The 23902-nt window shown below is 42.7% G+C and overlaps 1 protein-coding gene across 2 annotated transcripts in view; it reads left to right on the top strand.

The window, feature by feature from the left end:
* Positions 1 to 23902, top strand: part of Dnaaf9 (dynein axonemal assembly factor 9) — a 148049-nt gene that overhangs the window by 102950 nt on the left and 21197 nt on the right. For both annotated transcript variants that reach the window (XM_063248769.1, XM_063248770.1), the window contains exons 21-28: positions 3698 to 3801; positions 6228 to 6374; positions 7994 to 8082; positions 8496 to 8597; positions 9144 to 9261; positions 10969 to 11057; positions 12387 to 12545; positions 20209 to 20334. In XM_063248769.1, coding sequence (XP_063104839.1) covers positions 3698 to 3801; positions 6228 to 6374; positions 7994 to 8082; positions 8496 to 8597; positions 9144 to 9261; positions 10969 to 11057; positions 12387 to 12545; positions 20209 to 20334 — 934 coding nt within the window. The remainder of the gene's footprint in view (positions 1 to 3697; positions 3802 to 6227; positions 6375 to 7993; positions 8083 to 8495; positions 8598 to 9143; positions 9262 to 10968; positions 11058 to 12386; positions 12546 to 20208; positions 20335 to 23902) is intronic.

The raw sequence follows: 23902 nt of genomic DNA on the forward strand, positions 1-23902 counted from the left end.
TTTGAAACCCTGTCTTGCCCTCACTATCTTGTTTTGACTGATTTTCCCCTATTCTGCTTAGCTTGATAGTACCAAGTTTGAGAGTATAGGCAACAACTGTGAAGACAATAGGATTCACTATGATGCCCATTCTGGTTTGACTATTATCTTCTTTTGAAGTCCTGTACTGTCTCGATTGTTTTTGTTTTATTGGTTTTGTTCTTTACTGTTTTGTTCAATTTTATTATAACTGATGATATAGGCAATTCTTCTTAAGATAGCAAGAGGCAGTATGGTAACCATTGTTGATCACTTTGTATTTTGTTTTTACATTATCTATTATGTCCATCCTTTTGATTTGACTGACTCTGTTCTGATATGTTGCATTTGGTTTTACTCTCTTCAAAAAAAGTAATAAGAACTGTGGGAGTAATAAAGCCCAAAATATGTAATTGTCATTGTACAAAAGAAAAGAAAAGAAAGTGCTCTAAAGGTTATAACTGCATATATGTTTAAATGTATAAGATAGATAACCATATTACTGAGTTTTGTTGGATCATTGAACAAAACTATTTGCAGTCTCACTGTTTGAAAATCCACTTTATATGCTTTAATTTTGTAACTTGAACAACTATTTCTAAGATGAGAATATGTAATCTATTAACTTGTGATTTGTTACTGTTTATTTTTTAAATTTTGTATTACTTGTACCCTTTTTCTGTTTTTTTTTCTTTTTCTCCTTAAATAAAATTTTTTTTAAAAGGCAAAATTATAAAAATAATAATAAGTAATAAAATAGTCTGGCCATTGTGTTCTGTTTTTCATGGTGGCCCACACTCATGTTATCATGCTATAGACTATATTTTTCTTTTTTTGTTGTTGTTGTTTGTGGGTGTTTGGGGGGGGTTGTTGTTTTGTTTTGTTTTTGTTTCTTTGGTTTCGTTTGAGACAGAGTCTTGCTTTGTATTACATGTTGGTTTTGAACTCACTGTGTAGCTTCTGGCTGTCCTTGAACTCAAGGTGATCGTCCTGCCTTAGCCTCCTGAGTGCTAGGACTTCAACAGTACGCCACCATGTCCAGCTAGGGAGTACTACTTTTCGTACTTTTACTTGGCCCCAACTCACTCTGCAGAGCATGTTTCTGTTCTTACCTTCAATAAAACTTTGTTGCTGTTAAAAATAAAATCTATTCCCATGCCTTTTCTTTGATAAAACAGAGATTTAAAGTTCCTCGGGCTGGGGATGTGGTTCAGTGGTAGCGTTATTTGCCTTGCATGCTTCAGGCCCAGTTCAATCTGCAGCACTACAAAAAAAAAAAAAAAAAACAAAGGTACCTCCTATCCCAGGGGATCAGTCCTTGATGTGAATGAAAGGAATGTCCAAATTACTTAACGTTAGAGCCAGGAGAGGGCCGAAGGCTCTGCAGGTTTAGCAGTATCAGAGGATAGGATTAGGGAAGATCAGTTCAAGAATGAGATGCTAGAGTTAGAAAGTAGGCTCTGGGTCTAAAGACTTAAGTGAAGTGACCCAGGTTCTGTGTCACTGCTGTGCAGTCAGCCTTGAAGAGTGACCCCATTGTGGCCTGGACCCTCTCTGTGGTCCTCAAAAGAAGTGGGAGTGGGGACTCTGGAAGGGTTGACAACAACTGTTTGAAATACTGTGGCATGAGCAGGACAGAAGATGTGGGCAGTTAAGGCAGGGAGGTATATCCTCCAGAGAGCAAAAGAGCCTTGCTAGGGGAAGAGGAGGAGGGAACTGGGAGCAGGGTGAGGACCAGCATTGGGTCAAGGAAGAGTTTGGTGTGAGCCAGGCTTTACTTGGTGGAAGGCGAAGGCTTACAGGCTTCAACTTGGACACCTTGAACAGGGCAGGCTGCTGCTGCCCTGAATCACTGTCATGATGGTAAGGTTGCTGTCCTTCTTGACTTGACCCTCTCGTACTTCTGTTCACTGTCTGGCTCTACACCTTCTTGTACCTAAAAACTGCCTCCCATTCCCCTGTCTCTCTCACCCCATCTCCCATTAACACATATTCACTAGGCTCTTTCCTTTCTTCTAAAACCCCAGTTTCTCAGCAAGTCTTCAGAACTTGCAGTCCATGGACTCCTCACCCCAGATTCAGACTTAGCCCTCACACTCCTGGGCTTTATACTTCTTTCTTTGTTACATTTTTACTTCCTTTCTTCCATCCTTATTCTCATTCTCTCTCTCTCTCTTTCTCTCTGTGTGTATTTATTGTGATTTGAACCCAGAGTCTGATGCATGCTAAGCAAACACCCTATTCCTGAGCTATATATTCCCATCCATTTTTAATTTTTTTTTTTTTTGAGCAGGGTTAGGGTTAGTTGTCCAGGCTGGTCTCAAATCTGTAATCTTCCTGCCTCAGCCACTCAAAAGTTGCTGTGATTACAGGCGTGCACCATCATGCCGAGCTCAACATCCTTTGCAACCTCTTGTATTACTTTTTCTCTGTTTCTAGACTTTTGCCCTTCAACAAGATATTAATGATATCTCTGAAACATACTGCTGAACTCCTTTTTTCTGCTCTGTGTTTGAAAACCTGCAAAGGAAGACTGTTACAGAACAGAAAGAATCTAACTTGGACTAACTTCAGAGAGCAGCTTCCCCAGGCGTCTGATAGGTGCTCTGGACTCCAGAACAAGCCCTAATCTTGTCATCTTCGTTACCCATCTTTTCTGGATTTTGTTCTTGTATCTTAGCCATCTTTTTCGTTAGGCCCAAGACTGAGCTGTTCTGTGTAACTGTGCACCTGAGAAGCAGCAGCCTTCTTTAGACTTGAAACCCACACCCACTGTCCACCTGCCACCCATCTTGTTTTGGGGAGCTGTAGAGCAGCAGGTGGCCAGTGTCCAGGCATCCACTCACCACCTAACTCAGATGTTGCTTAGCTGGCCACATCACTTGCCGAGACTTCAGCTGAAACTCTGCTGTTGCTTCCTGGGCCCTGAGTAAGGGAAGTGATCTCTAGGGCTGAGTGAGCTGCCTTCATATCAGGAGGAAGGAGAAAGTCTGTAAACTCAGTAATGGAGTGTATACATTACTGTCTTTCCTTGGAAGACACCTAAAAGGGAATATGAATTTTGCCTTTCTCAGCCAGCTGATACTTGAGATACTTTTTGTTTTTTCTAATACTTATACAAAGATTGTATTCATGATCTCATTTCTTTCCAAGATTCTATGAAGTTACTTTGACTTCCCTAGAGCACAGGGCTCAGCCTATGAATTGGATAATGTAAGCACTACTGACTTACTTCATTGCTGAATAAAATATCAAATACAAAGGAAAAAAGGTTTATTTCAGCTCACATTTTGTAGAAGTTTCAGAGGGACATCACAGAGGAAAAACAGTTTATGGCAGGCAAAAGACATCAAAAGCAAGCCCGCAAAAAACTGTCAGTAACTAGCAGCAAACCTCCTGTCCCTTACATTGTACCAGGCTATCTGCTCTTTGGGTGGGTAGCACTCACACCCTCCGTCCAAAGTGCCCTTGATGATTGCACCATGAATCAGTCTAGATCTAGTCACCTTTGAAAAAGCCCCACTTACAGCCACATGAGACTTTGAGGAGACTTCTTAACACAAGCCATAACACTGACCCTGGTCCACAGTTAGCACTCCGGTGTCTCAAGGAAGACACTGGAATCTGGAACCCAGAATCCTCCTCTCCAGCTCTGACAGCTTTTTTCTCTTCTTTTCAGGGAATGTGCATTTCTTCTCCAGTGGCCTTTTATTTTCTCACCACCATCATGGAAATATCATCATTTCTAAGGATCACATGAATTCTATTTCTTTCTATGATGGGGTAAGTGCTTTACCAGTGCTTTGGAGATCAGAAAGATATACATGGAGTTTTTTTGTTTGTTATGTTTTGCTTTTTGGGTTTGTTTTGTTTGTTTGTTTTTTGGAAGTCCTAGGAACTGACACCAGAACCTTTATTCTGAGCTTCATCCCCAGCTGTTTTTATTTTGAAATAGGGTCTTAGTAAGCTGCTAAATTGCCCAGGCCCTAACCCTAATCCCTAACTTGAATTCCTTTTGCCTAATCAATGCTTCAGCATTTGCCAGCAGGTCCCTATGCCCAAGTCACTCGTCCCAAAGAGTACTGGGAAGCAGACTGAAGAAGCCTCCATTGAGTGGCCCCTCACAGGCAATCTTTGACCCACAGACAGGATTACAAATGGTCCAAAGAGAAGGAAGTGGCTAACTTCCCCTTAGCCCCACCTCCCTCACAGGCTCAGGCTTAATCTCTAGTTCTATGAATCTACCATTCCCAGTACCATCATTTCAGTTTACCACTTACTCTTTCCCTCAGGGAAGAATAGTTCTGAGTATCCCCCAGCCCATACTCACTAATAGACTCGGTGTACCTCATAGTGGGACAGAGCAACAGAAGGCAGGCATTCCATTTAAGCTGGTCTCATGTCTAAAACCATCCTCAGAGCCAGGACAAATGAGATGGGATGTTTTGGTCCAGTTGCTCAGAAGATGAGTTAACGAGCAAGTCTTTCACATAAAACCTGTTGTTTTGCCTGACATGGTGGTGCACACCTGTAATCCCAGGCTGAGGTGGGAAGATCATTGCAAGTTTGAGACCACTCTGGGCTACAAAATGAGCTCAAGGCATCCTGAACTGCATATGAGACCCTATCTCAAAAAGACAACAAACAAACAAACAAACAAACAAAAAACCTATTAATGACTTCAGAAATGTAGGCAGACCAATTGGGCAGATCAGTTGGCCCTGTTAAATAAAAGCTTTATTGTTGCTTGGCATGGTTGTACATGCCTGTAGTTGGTAAATGCCTGTAGTCGTAGCACTTGGGGGGCAGAGGTTGGATAATCACAATGAGTTTGAGGCTAACCTGGACTATATAGTGAGTTCAAGACCAGCCCAAGCTACATAGTGAGACTCTTATCTCAAAAAAAAAAAAAAAAAAAAAAAGACATAAGTAGATAAATAAAGACAATTCATTGAAATATACTTTATAATTCTGTCCATTGAAAGCTCTGACAGCTATATAATTCATGCAGTCACCATTACACAAAAAAGATAAAGAGATATTCCTGGTCCATGTCTAATCCTAGCACTGTGGGAGATTGAGGGAGAAGAATCACAAGCTAAAGTTATCATGGCAAGTTACTGATTTAGCAAGATCCTGTTTCAAAAATTTTTTTTTCTCTTTTTCCTTTTTTATCAGTACTGGGGATCGAACTCACAACTGCCTGCTTTCAAGGCAGGTGTTTATGCTGCTGAGCTAAATCCCCAGCCCCCTGTTTCAAATTTTTTAAAAAGGGCTGAGCTTCTGGGCGTGGTGGCACATGCCTATAGTCCAGCACTCAGGAGGCTGAAGCAGGAGGATCGTTGCAAGTTCGAGACCAGCCTAAGTTACAAAGTGAGCTCCAGCCTGAACTGTATAGTGAAACCCTGTCTCAAAAAACACCAAAAAAAAAAAAAAAAAAAAAAAAGGAGTGGGCTGGGTGTAGCTTGCCTTAAAGTCCCTGGCTTCAGTCCCCAATACTGGGGCAAAAAATTTTAAATCCTGTTGGGAGATGGTGATTGTTGCCTATAATTTCAGCTACTTAGGACGTCAGAGCAGTAGGATCACGTGTTTGAATCCAGCTTTGGGAATGTTTTATGAGACTATCTGAAAAAACGAAAAAGGGCTGGAACTATTCTTTAATTGTAGTGCTTGATTAACAGACATACATCCTAGGTTCAAAACAGAAACAAAAAATTTAAACCTCTGAGAATAAACGGATGCGCTTGAGAGTAAAAACAGTAACCCACAGAATCAGAAAATATTTTCAAATCATACATGCAACTAGGGATTAATGTCCTGGAAGAAATTTTGAGTGTCATTGTCAGTTTAGGATAAAAGATTCCTGTACTGCCCATCACTACTGTAACTGAGTATGGGAAGGCACATCAATTCTTTTTTTTTTTTTTTTTTTTTTTTGGTCTTTTTTGAGACGGGGTCTCGCTATGCAGTTCAGGCTGGCCTTGAGCTCACTTTGTAGCCCAGGCTGGTCTCGAACTCACAATGATCCTCCCACCTCAGCCTCCTGAGTGCTAGGATTACAGGCGTGAGCCATCACACCTGGCTTGGCACATCAGTTCTTGAACCTCAGTGCATACCTGCACTGACATCCCTGAGTGTTCTGACACTAGTTATAAGGACTGGAATCAAAAAATGGCTTTTCTTGCTAATGCTCCTCATTTTCTCTTTAGGATTCTACCAGTATTGTGGCTGCCCTTCTCATCGACTTCAAAAGCTCATTACTTCCTCACCTCCCAGTTCATTTCCATGGATCAGGCAATTTTCTGATGATTGCCCTTTTTCCAAAATCAAAGATCTATCAAGCATTTTACTCAGAGGTAACATCACTCATTACTCCGGAAAGTGACTCTACTGCATTCTCCCCTTTACTTAGATGGTAAGACAGTGTCTTGAGTGTTAACAGTAGGGTGATGAGAGCAGGAGTTGAGAGGACTGAGGAGAGGGAGTGGCTGCGTAAGTTTGAGGCCAGTCTAGGTTATAGAGCGAGTTCAAGGCCAGCCTGAATTAAACTACCTAGTAAGATAATAAATAAATAAGAGAGTGCTGGTTTACCACATGCAAAAAAAAATGGTAGAGCACTTGCCTAAGACATATAACACCTTGGGTTCAGTACTCAAGTTTTTTGTTTTGTGGGAAGGAGGAGTGGTATTTTTGAGATGGGTTCTCACTGTGTAGTTCAGGCTGGCCTCAAACTCCCAATGATCCTTTTACCTCAGCTTCCTGAATGCTGAGATTGCAGGTGTGTGCCACCATGCTCAGCTTCAATCCCAGGTCTACCAAACAACAAACAAAAACTTTTTAGACTTCAAGGAAAATCTTTCTCCCCTTTAAATCCCAATGAGACTTTTTTCTCTTTTAGCTATCTTACTGAGTCACGGGCCCTACCTATGGGATTAGAGCTCTGTATTCCAGCCCATGTTCTTCTTCCCTAGGAATCAGTCCTTGCCCTTGCACTGGCAGGCTGTCTATTAAAGGTGTTAGCACAGGTTACATAAGGGGCGGGGGGGGGGAGGTGCTGCCCAAGAATCATAAGTTCCATTTAAAGACCAAGCAGTAGACCAGGGATTTAGCTCAGTAGCACAGTGCCTGCCTGGTAAGGGCAAAGTCCTAAGTTCGATTCCCAGTACAAAAAAAAAGCAGTAGCCAGAGTCAGGCTGATGCCAGCCTCATGGTGAGTAGAAATTCTTCAGAAGGTGTGATTGCAGCGGCTGGTCAAGGGTCAGTGACACCTTCAGGACACATTCACAAAATGTAGAGGACCAAGAGCTAACTTGGGCTGCAGAGTAGCTTCTCAGCCCATTGCTGCCTGCTGGGCCTGCTTGCTTTTCTGTGCTTGTCCTTTCAGTCTGGGATCTGGCTGCCATATGTGTCACCCCATTGATCTCCAGGGTTGATTCTTCTGGCAGTGTCCCCTTCCTCCCTCAACATTCCATGAGCTCACCAAAGAGAATGACCACACTCCCCCATGCCCCAATAGAAAAGGACCATTCCTTTGGTCAAGGAGATACAAGTAGCTTCTTTGGTCAAGGATGCAAGTAGCTGTTGTCCCTTGCTAGAACCTCCAGACAAGTTCTCAATCTGGGAACCTAAAGACAGGCTTGGATTCTCTTCAGCCATCCCTCTGCTGGACACAGGAGTTACGTGAACCAGGAGTGTCTGGCCCTGTCAGCAGGAAAGAGATTGCCCTGATTGCCAGAGAATGTTTCTCAGTACCTTCCTTCCTAAGGAGAAGAATCCAGACAGACATTTTCAAATGCCTTTGCAAAACATAAGATAGAATTGCTTCTGGCCTTATTTTTTTAGACAAACTTGTTTGTTATAATGGCTTTTCTCTTCACTGATAGTCTAGCTTTTCAACAACTATCAAATCCCATGTGGATCCCATATCCTGTTGTTGGGTTTAAAGTGTTCTTTACTCAAATTCTGTTTTGTTTAGGTCTTCTCCCCCTGGCAACAGCAGAATAACTTAGGGCTCTCTTTAAAAGTGATCCAGGAAGATGGATTATCTGTGGAACAAAAGAGATTGTAAGTGACTGCCCTCAGCGTTTACACTTAGTTCCCTATGCCTTATGGGTGTGTGCGCCACAGGATGCCTCCCCTTATGTAACACAGGGCTTTTGGCTTCTGGAAGGACCAGCAGTTGTTTTAGTGTTGCCAGCTTGCCAGTAGCCAGTGCCCTTGGGGAAACAGAAGATGAAAAAGATGACTGCACTGGGATTCAGAAACTAATACCACTGTGAGGGGCTTTTTAGGACCACACTTCCTCTGTGACCACACTGGTCATCAAGCACCGACACCACATTTTAAGTCAGTGAGATGCTTGTTTGGAAGCCTTGCATCTGTCACAGGCCCCTGGCGTGAAAGCCTCAGAACTAGTTGTGTGGAGCACATATGCGGTAGGCAATAGGATTCTAACCTGTGAGCTTTTGCCTTTCCAGGCACTCCAGTGCCCAGAAGCTCTTTGCTGCCCTGAACCATCCCACTGGGGAGAAGTGGAGTTCTCTAAAGCTGCTCTTAGCCAGACTGCCAGAGCTGGACTGGTGAGCTCTGCATATATGATTTTAGATGCTTAATGAGCCAGTTTTGAAATGTCGCAAACCTCAGTGTTCATCCTATCTAAACTCCCTTTTCTTTATAGCTTCTTAGGGGTCCTTGTAAAAAGTAATAGTGGCAAACCATACAAAATTTTATTCACAGGGGCTGGGGATTTAGCTCAGCGGCATAAGCGCCTGCCTTGCAAGCAGGCAGTCGTGAGTTCGATCCCCGGTACCGATAAAAACGAAAAAGACAAAAAAAAATTTTTTTTTATTCACTAGAGCTAGACGTGTGATACACACCTGTAATCTCAGCATTCAGGAGACTGATGCAAGGGGATTGCTTCAAGTTCAAGGGCAGCCCTGGGCTACACAGTTCAAGACCAGCCTGAACTTCATAGTAGGACCCTATCTCAAAAAACAAAACAAATTTATTCACTAGAGAGAACCTTTTTAAGGCTTATTTTTCAGCAGTAAAAAGCTGCTCATGTAAATTGGCACATCCAGCAAGGCTGGTGATGTAACTTAATAAGACTCTCTTCATTTTTCTAGGTTTCGCCAGCATTTTGCTTTCAGCAGCATGAGTCGGGAACCTGTGATGCGGACCCATCTCCCTTTCGTGCTGCAGCAAGCTGAAGTCAGCCCTTCTCACAGAGTAGAGAATGACAAGGTAAAAGAGCTCACCACATATGCTGGGAACTCACAGAAGGATAATCTTCAGAGCCTGGATCTCAGATCTTTTGTGTCAGTTAACAAAAGGAGCTTAGGTGGAGTCCCTTTTATAGGTCTCTCCACCTCCTTGGATACTGATGTAATGCAACACACAGAACCCACTCTATACAATGACTGTGTAAGACCGAGCCCTGTGACAGTGTTAAACCTTGGCATTTTGCCATACCCTCCCCTTTCTTCTCCAGATCTCTTAAACTCTTCCTCAGTGCCCTCACACTGACAGCTCTTTCTGGTTGTGACTATGATTTACCATAGCTAGCAGTGAATGGCACATTGTGCTTACTAATGTTATTGCAGCCTGGCTAGAATAATGAATATCCTTCTCAAAGTAATTTTGAGGGGGGCCTGGATATTGAACCCAGGGTCCATACACCGAGTTACATCCCTGGCTTCTTTCTTATTTTAAGACAAGGTCTAAGTAAGTTTCCTCGATTGAGCTCAAACCTGTAACACTCTTGCCTCAGCCTTCCAGAGTCCTGGGATTATAGATACACACTACCACACTTGGCTTCCAGATTGAATTTTACCTATCTCATGCTTCCCTCCCATCATTTCTTTAGGAGACCTGTGTCATAACAGAGTCAAAGAGGGCGTTTATTTCTAAATCTAGAAGACATTTAGCTGCAAAAGAAAAGAGGTGCACTCAAATACCATTTTTTTCCTCATATGAATGTGTAAAAAGCTTGAAAATGCAAACTTACTATATTTTATTTTAAAGGTGCTTTAGGATTGGCCATAAGAAGGCCCTGCACCTGGCTGTACACATGTGTATAGTGATTTAAGGCTGAGACCTGGGCATTGAAGAACAGGAACCAAGGTGGAGACAGCAGGATAAAAGCAGTGTAAACAGAATGTCAGTGACATGGAGAACTGCCTTGGGGCAGAGAGACATGTGGTACAGAGGCCCTGCTCAGAGGATGAGCAGAAGCGGGAGCCAGTGTTGCTGATGAGTGCCCCCAGGCTTAGTTTGGTGTAAGTTCCTGTGACTGGCCCTGCCTCAGTGAGTCCTGTGTATTATGAGATAAAACGTATACTAGGGCTGTAATGAGTTAGGACTGTGCAGGTGGCTTCTCTTCTCAAGAATCAGGCTTTTCTTCCCACACCCAGGGAGTTTCAACTCAGCCCAGGCCGTGTCACTCAGAAGGCACAGCCAGCAAGGCAGAAGCATCCCAGTGCAGCTACTGTCCTCACCCTGCTCGCACAGCAGCATAGCCTAAGCCAATTTTGGCCCAGACCTCCTTTCTGCCCAGTATTTTTCTCAGGAGTGTTCTATTGGAAAGAAGTCACAATATCCTCAAGTGTCTGCTTTATAAAAGAGCTCTATGAACTCAAGTAGGCAGACTCCCTAACACATTGTTTTAACTAGTGTGTCACAGCCTGCTCCACTGAAGTGAAAAATAAGGCTGCATTTCATGTGGTATTTGCTCTGGGCCAGGCACTCTTAGAAGCACTCATGTAAGTTTACTCTGTGGTTCTTACTCCCACTGTACAAGGCAGGTTTTGTCAGTGGTCCAAGGTCACAGTGCTGGTGAATGATGATGCTTAGGTTCAGACCCACAGAGCCTCACTCCATAAGGCAGTTGCTTCTCTTACACAGTGCTGCCTCTCACTTGGATTGTAAACCCATGTGACCTCTTTCATGCAGGTAATTATCAGCATTATAACCGGACTCCCAGGCTGTCATGCCAGTGAGCTCTGTGCTTTTCTGGTCACTCTGCATAAGGAATATGGCAGGTTAGTATGGTTGCTGCCTTTGCTTTGGGAAAAGGGGTTTTGTGCCTAGACCTGGCTAAGCATGAGGAGACTTTAAACATGCACTAGCCCTCAGAAGTTTTTCATCATCCAGTCATTTAATACACTGTGCTGAGTGCTATTATATGCCAGGCATTGCTCTGACTTTGAGGGAATTCACTGATGAGCCAAACAGACCAGAATATCTTTGCTTTCATCTTTGCTGACATTTTGCTTTGGGAAGTGCATGGAGAAAATAAAGCAGAGAAGTGTATAGGAAATACAGGCTATAGCACATAAGGTGGTGCACACCTGTAATCTAAGCACTCAAGAGGTGAGGCAGGGGATTACTATGAGTTAATGAGTTCAAGGCCAGCCTGAACTACACAGTCAGACCCCATCTCAAAAATAAAAGGAAATGCAGGCTGGGAATGGGATTCCAGATTTAAATCAGACAGTCAGAGAAGACTTCACTGAAGAGGTGACATTGTTGAGCAAAGACCTGAAGAGATAAGGGAATTAACCATGTGCTATCTGTGCTATGGCATTGAAGTAGCAGGATGTGCAAGTGCAAAGACCTGGGAGTGTGCTGGTCAGCAGGCAGGGTCAAAGCCATGAAGATTGTAAACACCTGGAAGCAAGCTCAGACGGGTTGTATGCGTCCAGGTGCAGCAAGGCCGTGCTGACCAGGGGGAAATCACTCATCCGTTACTTCTCCTGGCTGGCAGATTACTAATCAACCCTTGCTGACTGAACCAGACCTCTAATATGTAGCTAGGGTACTCCAAAATAAATATCCTGCAAGAGGCTATAGAAGAATTGAGAAGATTGAAATTGCCTGGAGAGATGAGAAGATGGGGAGGAGAGTTCTGGAGAAACATTTGGAAAATATTGGGCTTCCCTTAATAAGTATTCAATGGCTAACTATTTTTTCATGTGTAGGCCTTTTATTCTACACACTTTCTGAACTCTTTACCCTGCCCATTTCTTATTCTTAGTAAGAGTTTTACTGAGCACCATTTTATTACATAGCCTTTCAGGAAATCACTGCCTGGTCAAGGAGTCGTTCTCACCTCTGAGGTTGTTGGTCATGTGCTTACATGTCCTTTTACCCTGTGGCACAGGGTTACCTGTCAGAAGTCTCTGGTGGTGGTTTTATATAATACAGGGTTCCCAGCTCTGCTGCTGCCCTCTTCAGTTGCTTTCTCCTTGTGTGAATTTAGTTGGCAGAATGTCTTTGCAAGTACTGTTCCACATTTGAATTCATGGCTGAGCTTTCAGGGCCAAGCCATCAAGTGGTCCTCATGCAGAGATTAGCTTTGCTTTTTCCAGGTGGATGGTGTACCGCCAAATCATGGATAGCTCTGAATGTTTTCATGCTGCGCACTTCCAGAAATACCTTTCCAGCGCCCTGGAGGCCCAACAGAACCGTTCTGTCCGCCAGTCAGCCTACATCCGCAAGAAGACCAGACTGTTGGTGGTGTTACAAGGGTGAGCACTGGAAATCTTCTGAGGACAATCTAGTTGGGCTGGTGAGCTTACTGATATTGTTAGTTCATATATGGCAAACCTGGAGCGCAGAACAAACTCCACATGTGCTCACACAGTGTCTGTGCTACACAGACAGGCCTTGAGCCACCAAGAACTCTGTTGCCATACCGTGGCCTAGGGTGGTGGACATAGCTACACACAAAGTTGAAGCTTGACTTGAACTTTGTAACATCCCCAAGAAACAGTGAGTTAGGGAATCTGGGAAAGGTTCTTTGATAATTCTTAGAACAGTGACCCCAAAACCTGTTCTTTCACCATCTCAATAAGGGAGTCTCATCTTTCATGTCTGTAGAAGTGCACAGGTGGTGCCCATTCTCTGCTGTCTCCGACCCATCCCCCATCCCGTGGATGGGTAGTTCAGGGGCTTCCTGGGGCTTCCAGTAAAGAGCACACCTGGTCAGTTGGAGGAGAGGAGCTTCCCTTGATCTGTCATTAGGTTCTCCAGGAGAAGCCCCTCAAAGTCCCATCACCTGGGCCCAGAGGGGAACATGCCAGGTCAGGAAAACATGGGCTGTGCTTTTCAGTAGTGTCATTATGGTTAGTAATAAAAAAGCCTTTGGCTACTCTCACAAAGTGCTTTTGTGTTGTGCTGCATTTCTTGTGCTCATAATACTTAGTGTTTGCAATAGGCTAGTTATTTCCAGTAAAGAATAGGCCCAGATCCAAAGCTCTGTTTGAGCTCCTGACTGTGATGATAGGAATTGGAGGCAGCTCGGGTGGTGGGGGAGGGGTGGCAGGTGGGACCCGGCATCCTCAGGGCCATCAAACACCATCAAACCCTGTTGTCACACTCACCACTATTGTCCCTTGTCAACCCTCTTGTGTTACTTCCGGGCCCAGTCATGGAAGCCACAAAGGAAGAGTCTGGGTTTGAAACCATGCATTTTCTTCTGGTTTTCCATTGCTTACATTGGTCAAAGGAATGGATCAGGCACCCCAGCACCTCTCCCCCTGACTTACCAGATTGGAGAGTCACTAGGAATGTGGCTCTGGAGGGGAACTGGCAGTTTCCCAATGTGCAGCCAAGGTCATTTCTGTCCTTTACCATTTCAGAAAGCATTGTAGACTTTTCTCTAACTTTATGAATCTCCAAGGGGGAGCTGTCCTAGCTGCTTCTAGACTGCAATGGTAGTGTATGGGCAGCCCATTCTTGCAGTATAGACCCAGCCTCTGGCCAGTCACAGCCCCAGGACATGAGTGGCCCCCATAATTTCCTGGAGGACTCAAGTCAGAATGCTACCTAATTGTTGTGCCTCTTACTAAGATGCTTCCTTCTTGGCTGAACCAGCAGGGAACATGTAGCAGCCAACTTTGTAGGATGTCCATCTCCTTGCAGCACATTTCCCCACATGCCTGATATTGAGGCTGCTGGCAAAGGAAGATCCAGGAGGCTTCGCCAATTGATTTTATTTCTTTAATACAATATATTTTTATTAATGCCTCTTAATTTCACAAAACATTGGGTTTCATGTGATATTTCCATACATGCATGTGACATATTTTGTTTTTTGCTTTGTGTGTGTGTATATGGGTGTGTTAATAATTTTCATTTAATAGGCAATACATTTACATGATTTGGAATTCCAAAAGATCAGAAAGCATATATGGTGAAATCCAAGACACCTCATGCACATACAACCAAATGTTTACGTAGTCTTCCCTGGGTATATGTGTTTTATATAAGGAGTAACCATGTGACATATTTTGATCATGAGAATTTTATTTCTTATATAATTTGTATTTTCTTCCTTTTGTTTTTTTCCCTCTGGTTTTTTGAGACAGGGTTTTGATATATAATTCAGGCTGGCCTTGCATTCACTATGTAGCCCAGGCTGGCCTTGAACCTTCTACCTTTGCCTTTCTGCTGGGATTTAAATATGTGCCACCACATCCAGCTATTAGATTTTCATTTTTAGCATTTTATAGAGCAAAACCTGTGATATAGGGCAAGAGTTTTCTGGTCACATTTAATTTAGTGTAGCGCTGTAGTGGATGCAGTGATATTAAACTTTGACACCAAATAAAGCTGTTATTAAAATGGAGTCAGAAATGGCCTGGTGGGCCAGGAATGTAGCTCAGTGACAAAACACCTGCCTGGCAAATACAAGGTCTCGAGTTCAACTTCAGTACCTAAATAAATAAATAATGACTGGCCATAGTGATGCAGGCCTATAATCCCATCACTGGGGAGGATAAGGCAGGAGTATTGAGTTCATGACCAGGCCGAACTACATAGTGAGACTCTGTATCAAAAATAAATAAATAAAATAAAAATTGAATTAATAGCTGAGTATGGCATACACCTGTAATCCCATAACTGGGGAGCTGAGGCAGGACAATCAAGTTTGAGCCCATGCTGGGCAATTGAATGACTTTGAGGGACCCTGCCTGAAAATCTTAAGAGATGAGAGCCAGGTGTGATGGTGCACATCTGTAATCCCAGCACTTGGGAGGCTGAGGTAGGATAGCCACAAGTTTGAGAACAGCCCAGACTTTACCTGGGCAGGCATACGTAGTGAGTTTAAGGCTAATTTGAACTACATAGTAAGGCCTATCTCAAAAAAACAAACATCTGGGTATAGTATCTCATGCCTGTAATTCCAGCATTCAAGAGGCCGAGGCAGGAGGACTGGTGTGAATTATTAGAGGCCAACTTTGGTTATGGTTACCAAGTGAGTTCGAGGTTAGCCTGAACTGCATATAAGACCCTGTCTCAAATAAATAAATAAATAAATAAAAATGGTGAGGAGGGTAGTTTAAAATAAGCTAATTCAATCTTTTGGTTTTGCTGTTGTTTTTTTGTTTTTGTTTTTGTTTTTTGGTACCGGGAATCGAACTCACAACTGCACATTTGCAAGGCAGATGCTTATGCCAATGAGCTAAATCCCCAGCCCTTGTTGTTTTGAGACAGGAGCTCATTAATCTGTTCAGACTCTTAAAACTGGGGTGAGACAGGAGGAAAGTGAAAAAAGTAGATGTGGCTATTAAAGAACAACATAAAAGATCTTTATGTCTTGGAACTATTTAGCATCTTGATTGTAGTGGTGAAGATGGAACCTATAATGATAAAATTGTGTCTAATTAAGTTTTCTCATTGCTGAAACAAAATACCAACACCCAACACCCAAAGTCAAAGAAAGAAAGGTTTATTTCACAGTTTGTAGAGGTTTCAGTCCATAATCAACTGGCTGCAAGGCAGGTGGCATGGCCGAAGAGCATTGCAGAAGATAAACCATTCATGGCAGGCAGAAGGCAGCAAGCCACACAGCAGCTCCCTTTCAGTCGCTTATATTTTATCTAAGCTACATGCCTTTAGGGTGGATAGCACTCACCCAGGGTGGGCTTTCCTGTTACCCACTCCCAGACCTGAGCCAACTCAGTCAGTGGACTAATTTAGTAATCCCAGCACTGCACACTCTGAAAAGCACCACCTGTGACTGCATGAGACTTTGGAGGTGCATCTAGACACAAATCATGACAGATTGTATACAGTATAATAGACAAATGCAGTATAAATGAAATCATGAAACCTGAACTTTAAAAAAAATCAATTTTAAGGTATTTGAAGGCTGTATTTAGATAGGAAATATTGTATAGACATTATTTCAAATCATCTATATTAAAAACAAAGTATCTCTCAAAGTAAAAAATTAATGTAAAACATGACCAGTCACATTGTAGCATAAAACAGTTGGGCATGGTGGCACACCTGTAATCCCACTTGGGAGGCTGAGGCAGGACGATCAAATGTTAGAACTCAACCTGCGCAACTTTGTGAGACTGTATCTTAAAAAATAATAAAAAGGCTTGGCCTTGGGTTTAATTCTCCATATTAAAAAAATCAAACAGAACCTAACACAACAAAACAGGCATGTATCACCACAGTGACTTGTATTATAATTTGTATTTATTAATTTATTTATTTATTTTTTTGGAGACAGGGTCTCAGTATATAATTTTTTTTACCTTTTTTTTTTTTTTTCCCCTTTAACTTTTTATCGGTACCGGGGATCGAACTCATGACCGCCTGCTTGCAAGGCAGGTGCTTATGCCGCTGAGCTAAATCCCCGGCCCCCCTCACTATGTAATTTAAAGTGGCACTATGTAATGTAAACTCGTTCTGTAGCCAAGGCTGGCTTTAAACTGGTGATGATGCTCCTGTCTTGGAGGCTGGATTACAGTATACCACCACACTCAGCTGTGTTATCTCTAATAAAAATAATAGTGACAAGACAGAAGCAAACAAGGAGCCGAGAGTTTAGCTCTAGTGGTATAAGCACCTGCCTGGCAAGCGCAAGGTCATGAGTTCAATCCCTGGTACCAAAAAAAGAAAGACCTAAGAAGCAAACAAGGAGCCAGTTTTTTACTTTCATCATACACTTTTGGGTCACTTTAGCAGAAGAAATCTGGTCCAAACTCTATGGTATGAGCCAGCGCTTCCTTCTACAGCTAGGGCTCCTCCTTCATCTGGAGATCATGCCCAGGATGATTAGGAGAGCTGTGGGAGGCAGTGAACTGAGGTCCTGGATGAGGAGCATAAGGGGCCTTCTGCTTTGGAGCAGTCTCCAGATGCATGGAGCTCACAAAGGAGCGTTGGACTAGTTTTCTCTCCAGCCTTTGCCATTGAAATCAGTGAAGGCAAACTGAAGGTTCTGAAAACCAGGGAATTCCTAGTCACACTCTCTAAAGGAAATCCTGTTGCACTAAAATGACTGAAATCCTTGCAATTAATGAGTCTCTACTGCTTATAGAACTTGTAAAAGAAAAGGCCACCAGCCACTTTTAGAAGAGTGAAAAAGTTAGTGCTAAGCATCAAGCTTGGGAAATTTAAGGATGCCAGTTATATCTGTTAAAAATGCCCACAAAGAGCTTTGGAACAGTGTGCAAGCATTGGTCTTACTTAGCAGGTGTTCTACTGTGAGGCCTGGCTGCCCCTGCAGCTCTCAGGGCTTCCCGTACCCACCCAGGTTGTGCTATGAAAAGAGCCCCACATGGCCACACACACAGGCCACACTAAGAAGAAAAGTTCCCTGTGCACCAGGCCCTTGTAAGGGAGTGCTTCCTGCTACTTGAGCTCTGCTGGTTAGAAGGATTGAAGCCAGAGCTGGGAAGAGGACAGGGGCCATTGTAGTCTGGGGTAAAGCCAAGGGCCTTGCTACAGATAATTTGTAGGGATTTGGGGAGTGGCTCAGGAAACTAGAACTCTCACAGAGACCCCTGCTGCCCTCCATGGTCCTGGACAGACTCAGGCCCTTCCCTTCTGCACGGCTGCACTTGAAATTTGACTTCCCCTCGTAGAACTAGGCCTTTTGGTGATAGGGTGGTTAGTAAGAACACTGTCCTCTTCTACAAGGTGAAGCTGTCATGTCTCCGCTCAGAGCAGCTAAGGGTCTGCCAGAGATTGAATATCTGCCCTACTTAAGATCCCAGAGACATAACACTCAGCAACTACCTCACATTCATATTGTGGAGATAATAAAACAAACGAGAAAAGACAACAGCTTGCAAAAGACACACAAGATAAAAGAAAAAAAAGAAGTATGTGTAGCTGATGATCAGTTCTTTGGAGCCAGATTGCAGGGAGGAGGCAGGGATGAAGAGCTGTCAGATCGCTTAGACTATTGGAGGTCAGAGAATGTGTCTCTCATAAGCTGCCACTTGATGTAGCTCTGTGATAGGCCTGGGGTTCACCACAAAAAGTGTCCCAAAAATGTCACTTGACCAAAGACCAGAAGGGAGATAGATAGAAACCATACAGATACTAGAAAAAAAGAATTTTCCAGAGGGGACAGAGTACAAAAGTAGAAGTTGCCAGGCATAGTGGTACATGCCTATAATTCCAGCACTCAGGAGGCTGAGGAAGAAAGATCTGTGCTGAGTTTAAGATTGGCCTGGGCTATCTAGTAAGTTCAAGGCCAGGCTGAACTACATGGTGAGTCTGTCTCAACTGGGGGGGAAAAAAGTATGCCTGGCATGTTCAGGGAAGACCCAAGAGACCAAAGTAGGTGGATTAGGGGAAAGAACAGGATGGTAGATGAAATTGTTCCCTGCTTGTGGGAGTCATATCCTGAGGGCTGCCTAGCCCATTGTAAGAGCTTTGCCTTTCATACTGAGGTAGACGTTGCTGGAGAGTTTGAGTGGAGCAGTGATGATCTGACTGAGAGTTTGTTGTATCCCTGTGCCTTCTACATTGACAGATTAGAAAAGACAGAAGTAGGAGGCCCAGTTGGGAGGCTGTCGGAGTGCTCTAGGCAAAAAATGGTTGCAGTTTGGACCTAGCAGTAGTTGAGGGAGTGTGAGTAACATTCTTTCTAGTTACATGGTTTTTTTTTTCTTTTTTTTTCCCTTCCAACAAAAGTTTATATCTAGTTACATGTTGAAGACAGAAAAAAGTGAAGTCAATGAAGACCCCAAACAAAACTTTTAGACAATTCTGAAAAAGAGTTGTCAACAAGGCTATAGAAGGAACAGGCTTGTGGGCATCTGATTGTGAACATGTTAGGTTGTTTTTTTGTGTGTATTTTTTGAGACAGGGTCTCCCTATGCAGTTCAGGTTGGCCTTGAACTCACTTTGTAGCCCAGGCTAGTCTCGAACTCACAATGATCCTTCTGCCTCAGCCTCCCGAGTGCTGGGATTACAGGTGTGAGCCACCACACCTGGCTAACATGTTAGGTTTTTTTTTTTTTTTTGTCTTTTTCGTTTTTTATTGGTACCAGGGATCGAACTCACGACTGCCTGCTTGCAAGGCAGGTGCTTATGCTGCTGAGCTAAATCCCCAGCCCCAAAATGTTAGGTTCTAAGTGGAGATACCGAAATTGCTCTGTAAGTCTGGAGCTGCAGGCAGAAGATAGGAATGTGAGTAGTGCTGATGTTGTTTGTTGACTTGTGTAGCTCTGGGACTGCAAGAAGGTAGGAAGGAGAAAAAAGAGCTGTGAAGAAAAATAGACACCAATAGCATGATGGTTAGAAATCAAGCTGGGATACTAGGTCCCATCCTCAGCCCCAGGCTCACCTGCTGGCTTCCTTCTACCTGGAGAGTTGGGCTGGCTATTGTATATGCTCAAGCAGTTTGGAGAACTAACAGAACTTGAAAATGCAGAAGTACTTTTTGGACCCCAGGATCAAAATCACACGAAAAAAAAACAATCACATGAGCCAGGCTTGGTGATATATACCTGTGATCCCAGCAGTCAGGAGACTGAGACAGGAGGATTACAAGTTCAAGGCTACACTAGACTATACAGCAGTCTTAAGGCCAACCTGAACTACTACATGTCGAGGCCGTGTCCCAAAGATAGATAAATTGCTGGGCATAGTGGTGCAGGCCTGTAATCCCAGCACTGGGGAAGTTAAAGCAAGAGAATTGCTGGGAGTTTGAGGCCAGCCTGAACTGCAGAGTGAAACTCTCAAAAAGACAAAAAAAAATTTTTTTAATTGATTTCTGTTGAAGGAAGGAAGGAAAAAAAAAACCCCACCCACATAATTGCTGGCTCTTCCTCCTCCTGATCTTCCTTCTTCCCTTGCTCACTTGACCACTCAGCACACCTCTTTCCCCACATTGCAGCCCCAGGAAGAACATTAATCACTGTCTCTCCTCCTCAGCTACACCGATGTGATTGATGTTGTACAGGCCCTGCAGACTCACCCAGACGCAAATGTCAAGTCTTCCTTCACCATTGGTGCCATCACGGTATGCGTGGATCCCCTAAGCTGCTACATGGAACATAGGTAGGTGCTTCCAACCAACTCCAGCTCACAGGGAGCTGTGTTCAAGTACACTCAGCGCAGGAACTTGCTCCCTGTCCGGCAAGGCCCACATCTTTAGGCATATGTGACTTTAACAATGTAGCTTGTGTGTACTAAGTGTTCCATTGTACTCTGAGACAGGGTCCTACTAAGACACTGAGTTTCCTAGGCTCAGCTCAAACTTGCCATCCTCCTGCCTCAGTTTCCCAGAATGCTGGGATTACAGGCATGTACCATCATGCCCAATTAAGAACCATTTCTGTTTAGTGATTAGTATGTAGTAAGTGGTCATAAGATTGTAGATCAGCAGTAAAGAACTTTTCAGGCATCCATGCAAAGGCATGGGTTGAATGCCAAGAGAGAAAGAGAAAAAAGAAAGACAGAGAAAGGAAAGGAGAGAAAAGGGGAGAGGAAAAAAGAAGGAAGGGAGACAGAAAGGAGGAGAGGGAAAGAGAAGACATCTTTTGAATACATGGCTACTCCAACTGTACTATGTGTCCTCAAGTATTTTTTTGCTTGGTTTGTTTGGTTGGTGTGTGTTTGGTTGGTGGTGTAATTCAGACTGGCCTCAAACTCATGGCAGTTCTCCTGCTTCTGCCTCCCTAGTACTATGATGAGATGACACATGTGCCACTGTGCACAGCTAACGATTTTTTTTTTTCTTTTTTTGAAACAGGGTCTCAGTATATAGTTTCAGGCGGTCTTGAACTCACTATGTAGTCCAGGCTGGCCCAAACTCATGGTGATCCTCTTGCCTCTGTCTCCTGAGTGCTGGCACTGCTCCTGGTGTTGCCTCCACACCTGGCAAGATGTTTTAAATAAAGGGTGGAGATACAGCTCAGTGGCACAAGTGCCAGCCTGGCAGGCACAAAGTCCTGAGTTAGATTCCCAGTTTTAAAAAAAGAAAAAAGATCTTTTAAGTAAGATCTAAAAAGGACTGAAGACAAGTATATAATTTATTTAATTAAAGAAATATAGCTAAAGGCCAATCTCCCTAATGAACATTGAGCTGGAAATCCTCAATAAGATACTGGCAAACAGACTGCAGCAAATCATCAAGAAGACTGTACACCATGATCAAGTGGGATTCATCCCAGGGATGCAAAGATGACTCAACATATGTAAATCCATAATGTAATACACTGTATTAACAGACAAAAATAATATGATCATCTCAATAGATACAGGAAAAGCTTTTGACAAAGTCCAGCACCCATTCATTTTACAATAGCGTCCAAAAAAATGAAATACCTAGGAATCAATCTGGCAAGGATTTAAAAGACCTCTATGTTGAAAATACAGTACTCTGAAAAAAGGAGGTTGAAGAGGGTATTAGAAATTGGAGAGATACTTCATGCTCTTAGGTAGGAAGACCCAATATAGCAAAAATGGCCATACTTCCAAAACTGTTATACAGATTTAGTGCAGTCCCAATCAAAATTCCAATAGCATATCTCACAGAATTAGAGAAAACATTCCTAAAATTCATCTGGAACTAGAGGAGACCTAGAATAGCAAAGGCAATCCTAGGCAACAAAGACAAGAAAGAAGCCATCACAATTCTAGACTTGAAACTGTACTTATAAAGCCACTGTGATAAAAACAAATTAAACAAACCCAAAGATCAGTAAATCAGATTAGAAGATGCAAAAACAACTCCAGCCACCTTATCTTTGACAAGGGAGCCAAACACATTCACTGGAAGAAAGACAGCCTCTTTAATAAATGGTCTGGAAAAATAGGCTCTACTCATGCCAAAGATTAAAACTGGGCCTATATCTTTCACCATGTACTAAGCTAAAATCAGAATGGATTAAAGATCTTAATATTAAAATGAAACATTAAATCTTTTGGGAGACAGAGTAGGTAAAACTCTTTTTTTTTTCTTTTTGTTTTTTTTTTGTCGTTTTCATTTTTATCAGTACCAGGAGTCGAACTCACGACTGCCTGCTTGCAAGGCAGGCGCTTATGCCGCTGAGCTAAATCCCCAGTCCCAAGGTAAAACTCTTAAAAGACATTGGTGTAGGCAAAGAATTTATAAACAAAACCCAGATTGCACAGGAACTATGCAAAGAATCAACTGGGATCTCACCCTACTAAAAAGCTTTGCACAGCAAGAAAAATCATCAGCAGGGTGAAGAGACAGCCCACAATGTGGGAGAAAATATTTGCCAGCTGTTCCTCAGACAACGGATTACTATCAAGAACATAGAAGAACTCAAAATAATCTTCCCAGATTTAAAGACTCAATCCAAAATTAGGAATCTGAGGTGAATGCACACTTCTCAATGAAGAAATACAAACAGCAAATAAATTCGTAAAAAATGTTCAACATTAGGGGCTGGGGATTTAGCTCAGTGGCATAAGCGCCTGCCTGGCAAGTGTGAGGTCATAAGTTTGACCCCCAGTACCACAAAAAAAAAAAATGTTCAACATCACTGGTCACGTGAGAGAGGCAAATTAAAACAACACTGAGATTCCACCTCACCCCAGAAAGAATGGTTATTAGCAAAAATCAAGCAATAACAAATGCTGGAGATGCTGTGAGGAAAAAGAAACCCTTGTCCACTGTTGCTGGGAGTATAGACTGCTGCAACCACTGTGGGAATAAGTGTAGAGATTCCTCAAAAAATTGGGATTGGAGGTCCCATTCGAACCAGCTATTCTCCTTCTGGGTATCTTCCCAAAAGAATTAAAAACATCATACCACAGTGATATATGTGCTCCTATGTTTATAGCAGCACAGTTTATAATAGCGGGATCTTGGAAACAACCTAAATGCCCATCGATTGAGGGTTAGATAAAAAAGATGTGGTATTTTTATACAATGGAGTGCCACTCAGCTATAAGCAATGATAAACTGGACACTTAATAGGTAAATGGATGAGAATATACTCATTAGTGAAATAAGACACACATGTAAACATCATATTGTTTCATTAGTGTGACAAGCTGAAAAAGCAAATGCATATGCGTGTGTGTGTGTGTGTGTATATATATATATATATATAATAGTTAAGATAATTATACTACTAAATTCTCTAAGCTCACTAAAGAGAAAGATTTGTACTGCTGTTGTCTGGATAATTGGAAACAAATGTGTTGTGCTCTGGGTGAATGATTTGGGAATGACAGTGCGCAGTGTATGTACCATTATTTACCCCCCTCAGATGTGCTTTGAAATTGTATTGCAGTTTTTTTCTCCTTTGATTTTTTTCTTTTTATGTTTGAATAAAATGGATTTGGAAAAAAAAAAAAAGAAATATGGCTAAAATTACGTAAATGAGGTGTATTGGTTGCAAAAATATAAATAATAGAATGAAGATGACTAGTCAGAAGTATGAGTGCATGTATTTCCTCATTTTTTAAATTGAGAGATCAAAACTATTAATTCAATAAGTCAAAGTTAGTAGCCAAGTATAGTGGCACATGTATACAATTCCAGTCAGTACTCAGGAGGCTAGAGCAAGAGGATCACGTAAGTTTGAGGCCAGCCGGAGCTACATAGTGAGTTCAAAGCCAGCGTGAACTGCGTAGTGAGACCCTACCT

Source organism: Cavia porcellus, unplaced genomic scaffold, assembly GCF_034190915.1.
Source record: "Cavia porcellus strain 051 isolate PalLab524CR breed Dunkin Hartley unplaced genomic scaffold, mCavPor4.1 scaffold_5, whole genome shotgun sequence".
Classification (NCBI taxonomy): Eukaryota; Metazoa; Chordata; class Mammalia; order Rodentia; family Caviidae; genus Cavia; species Cavia porcellus.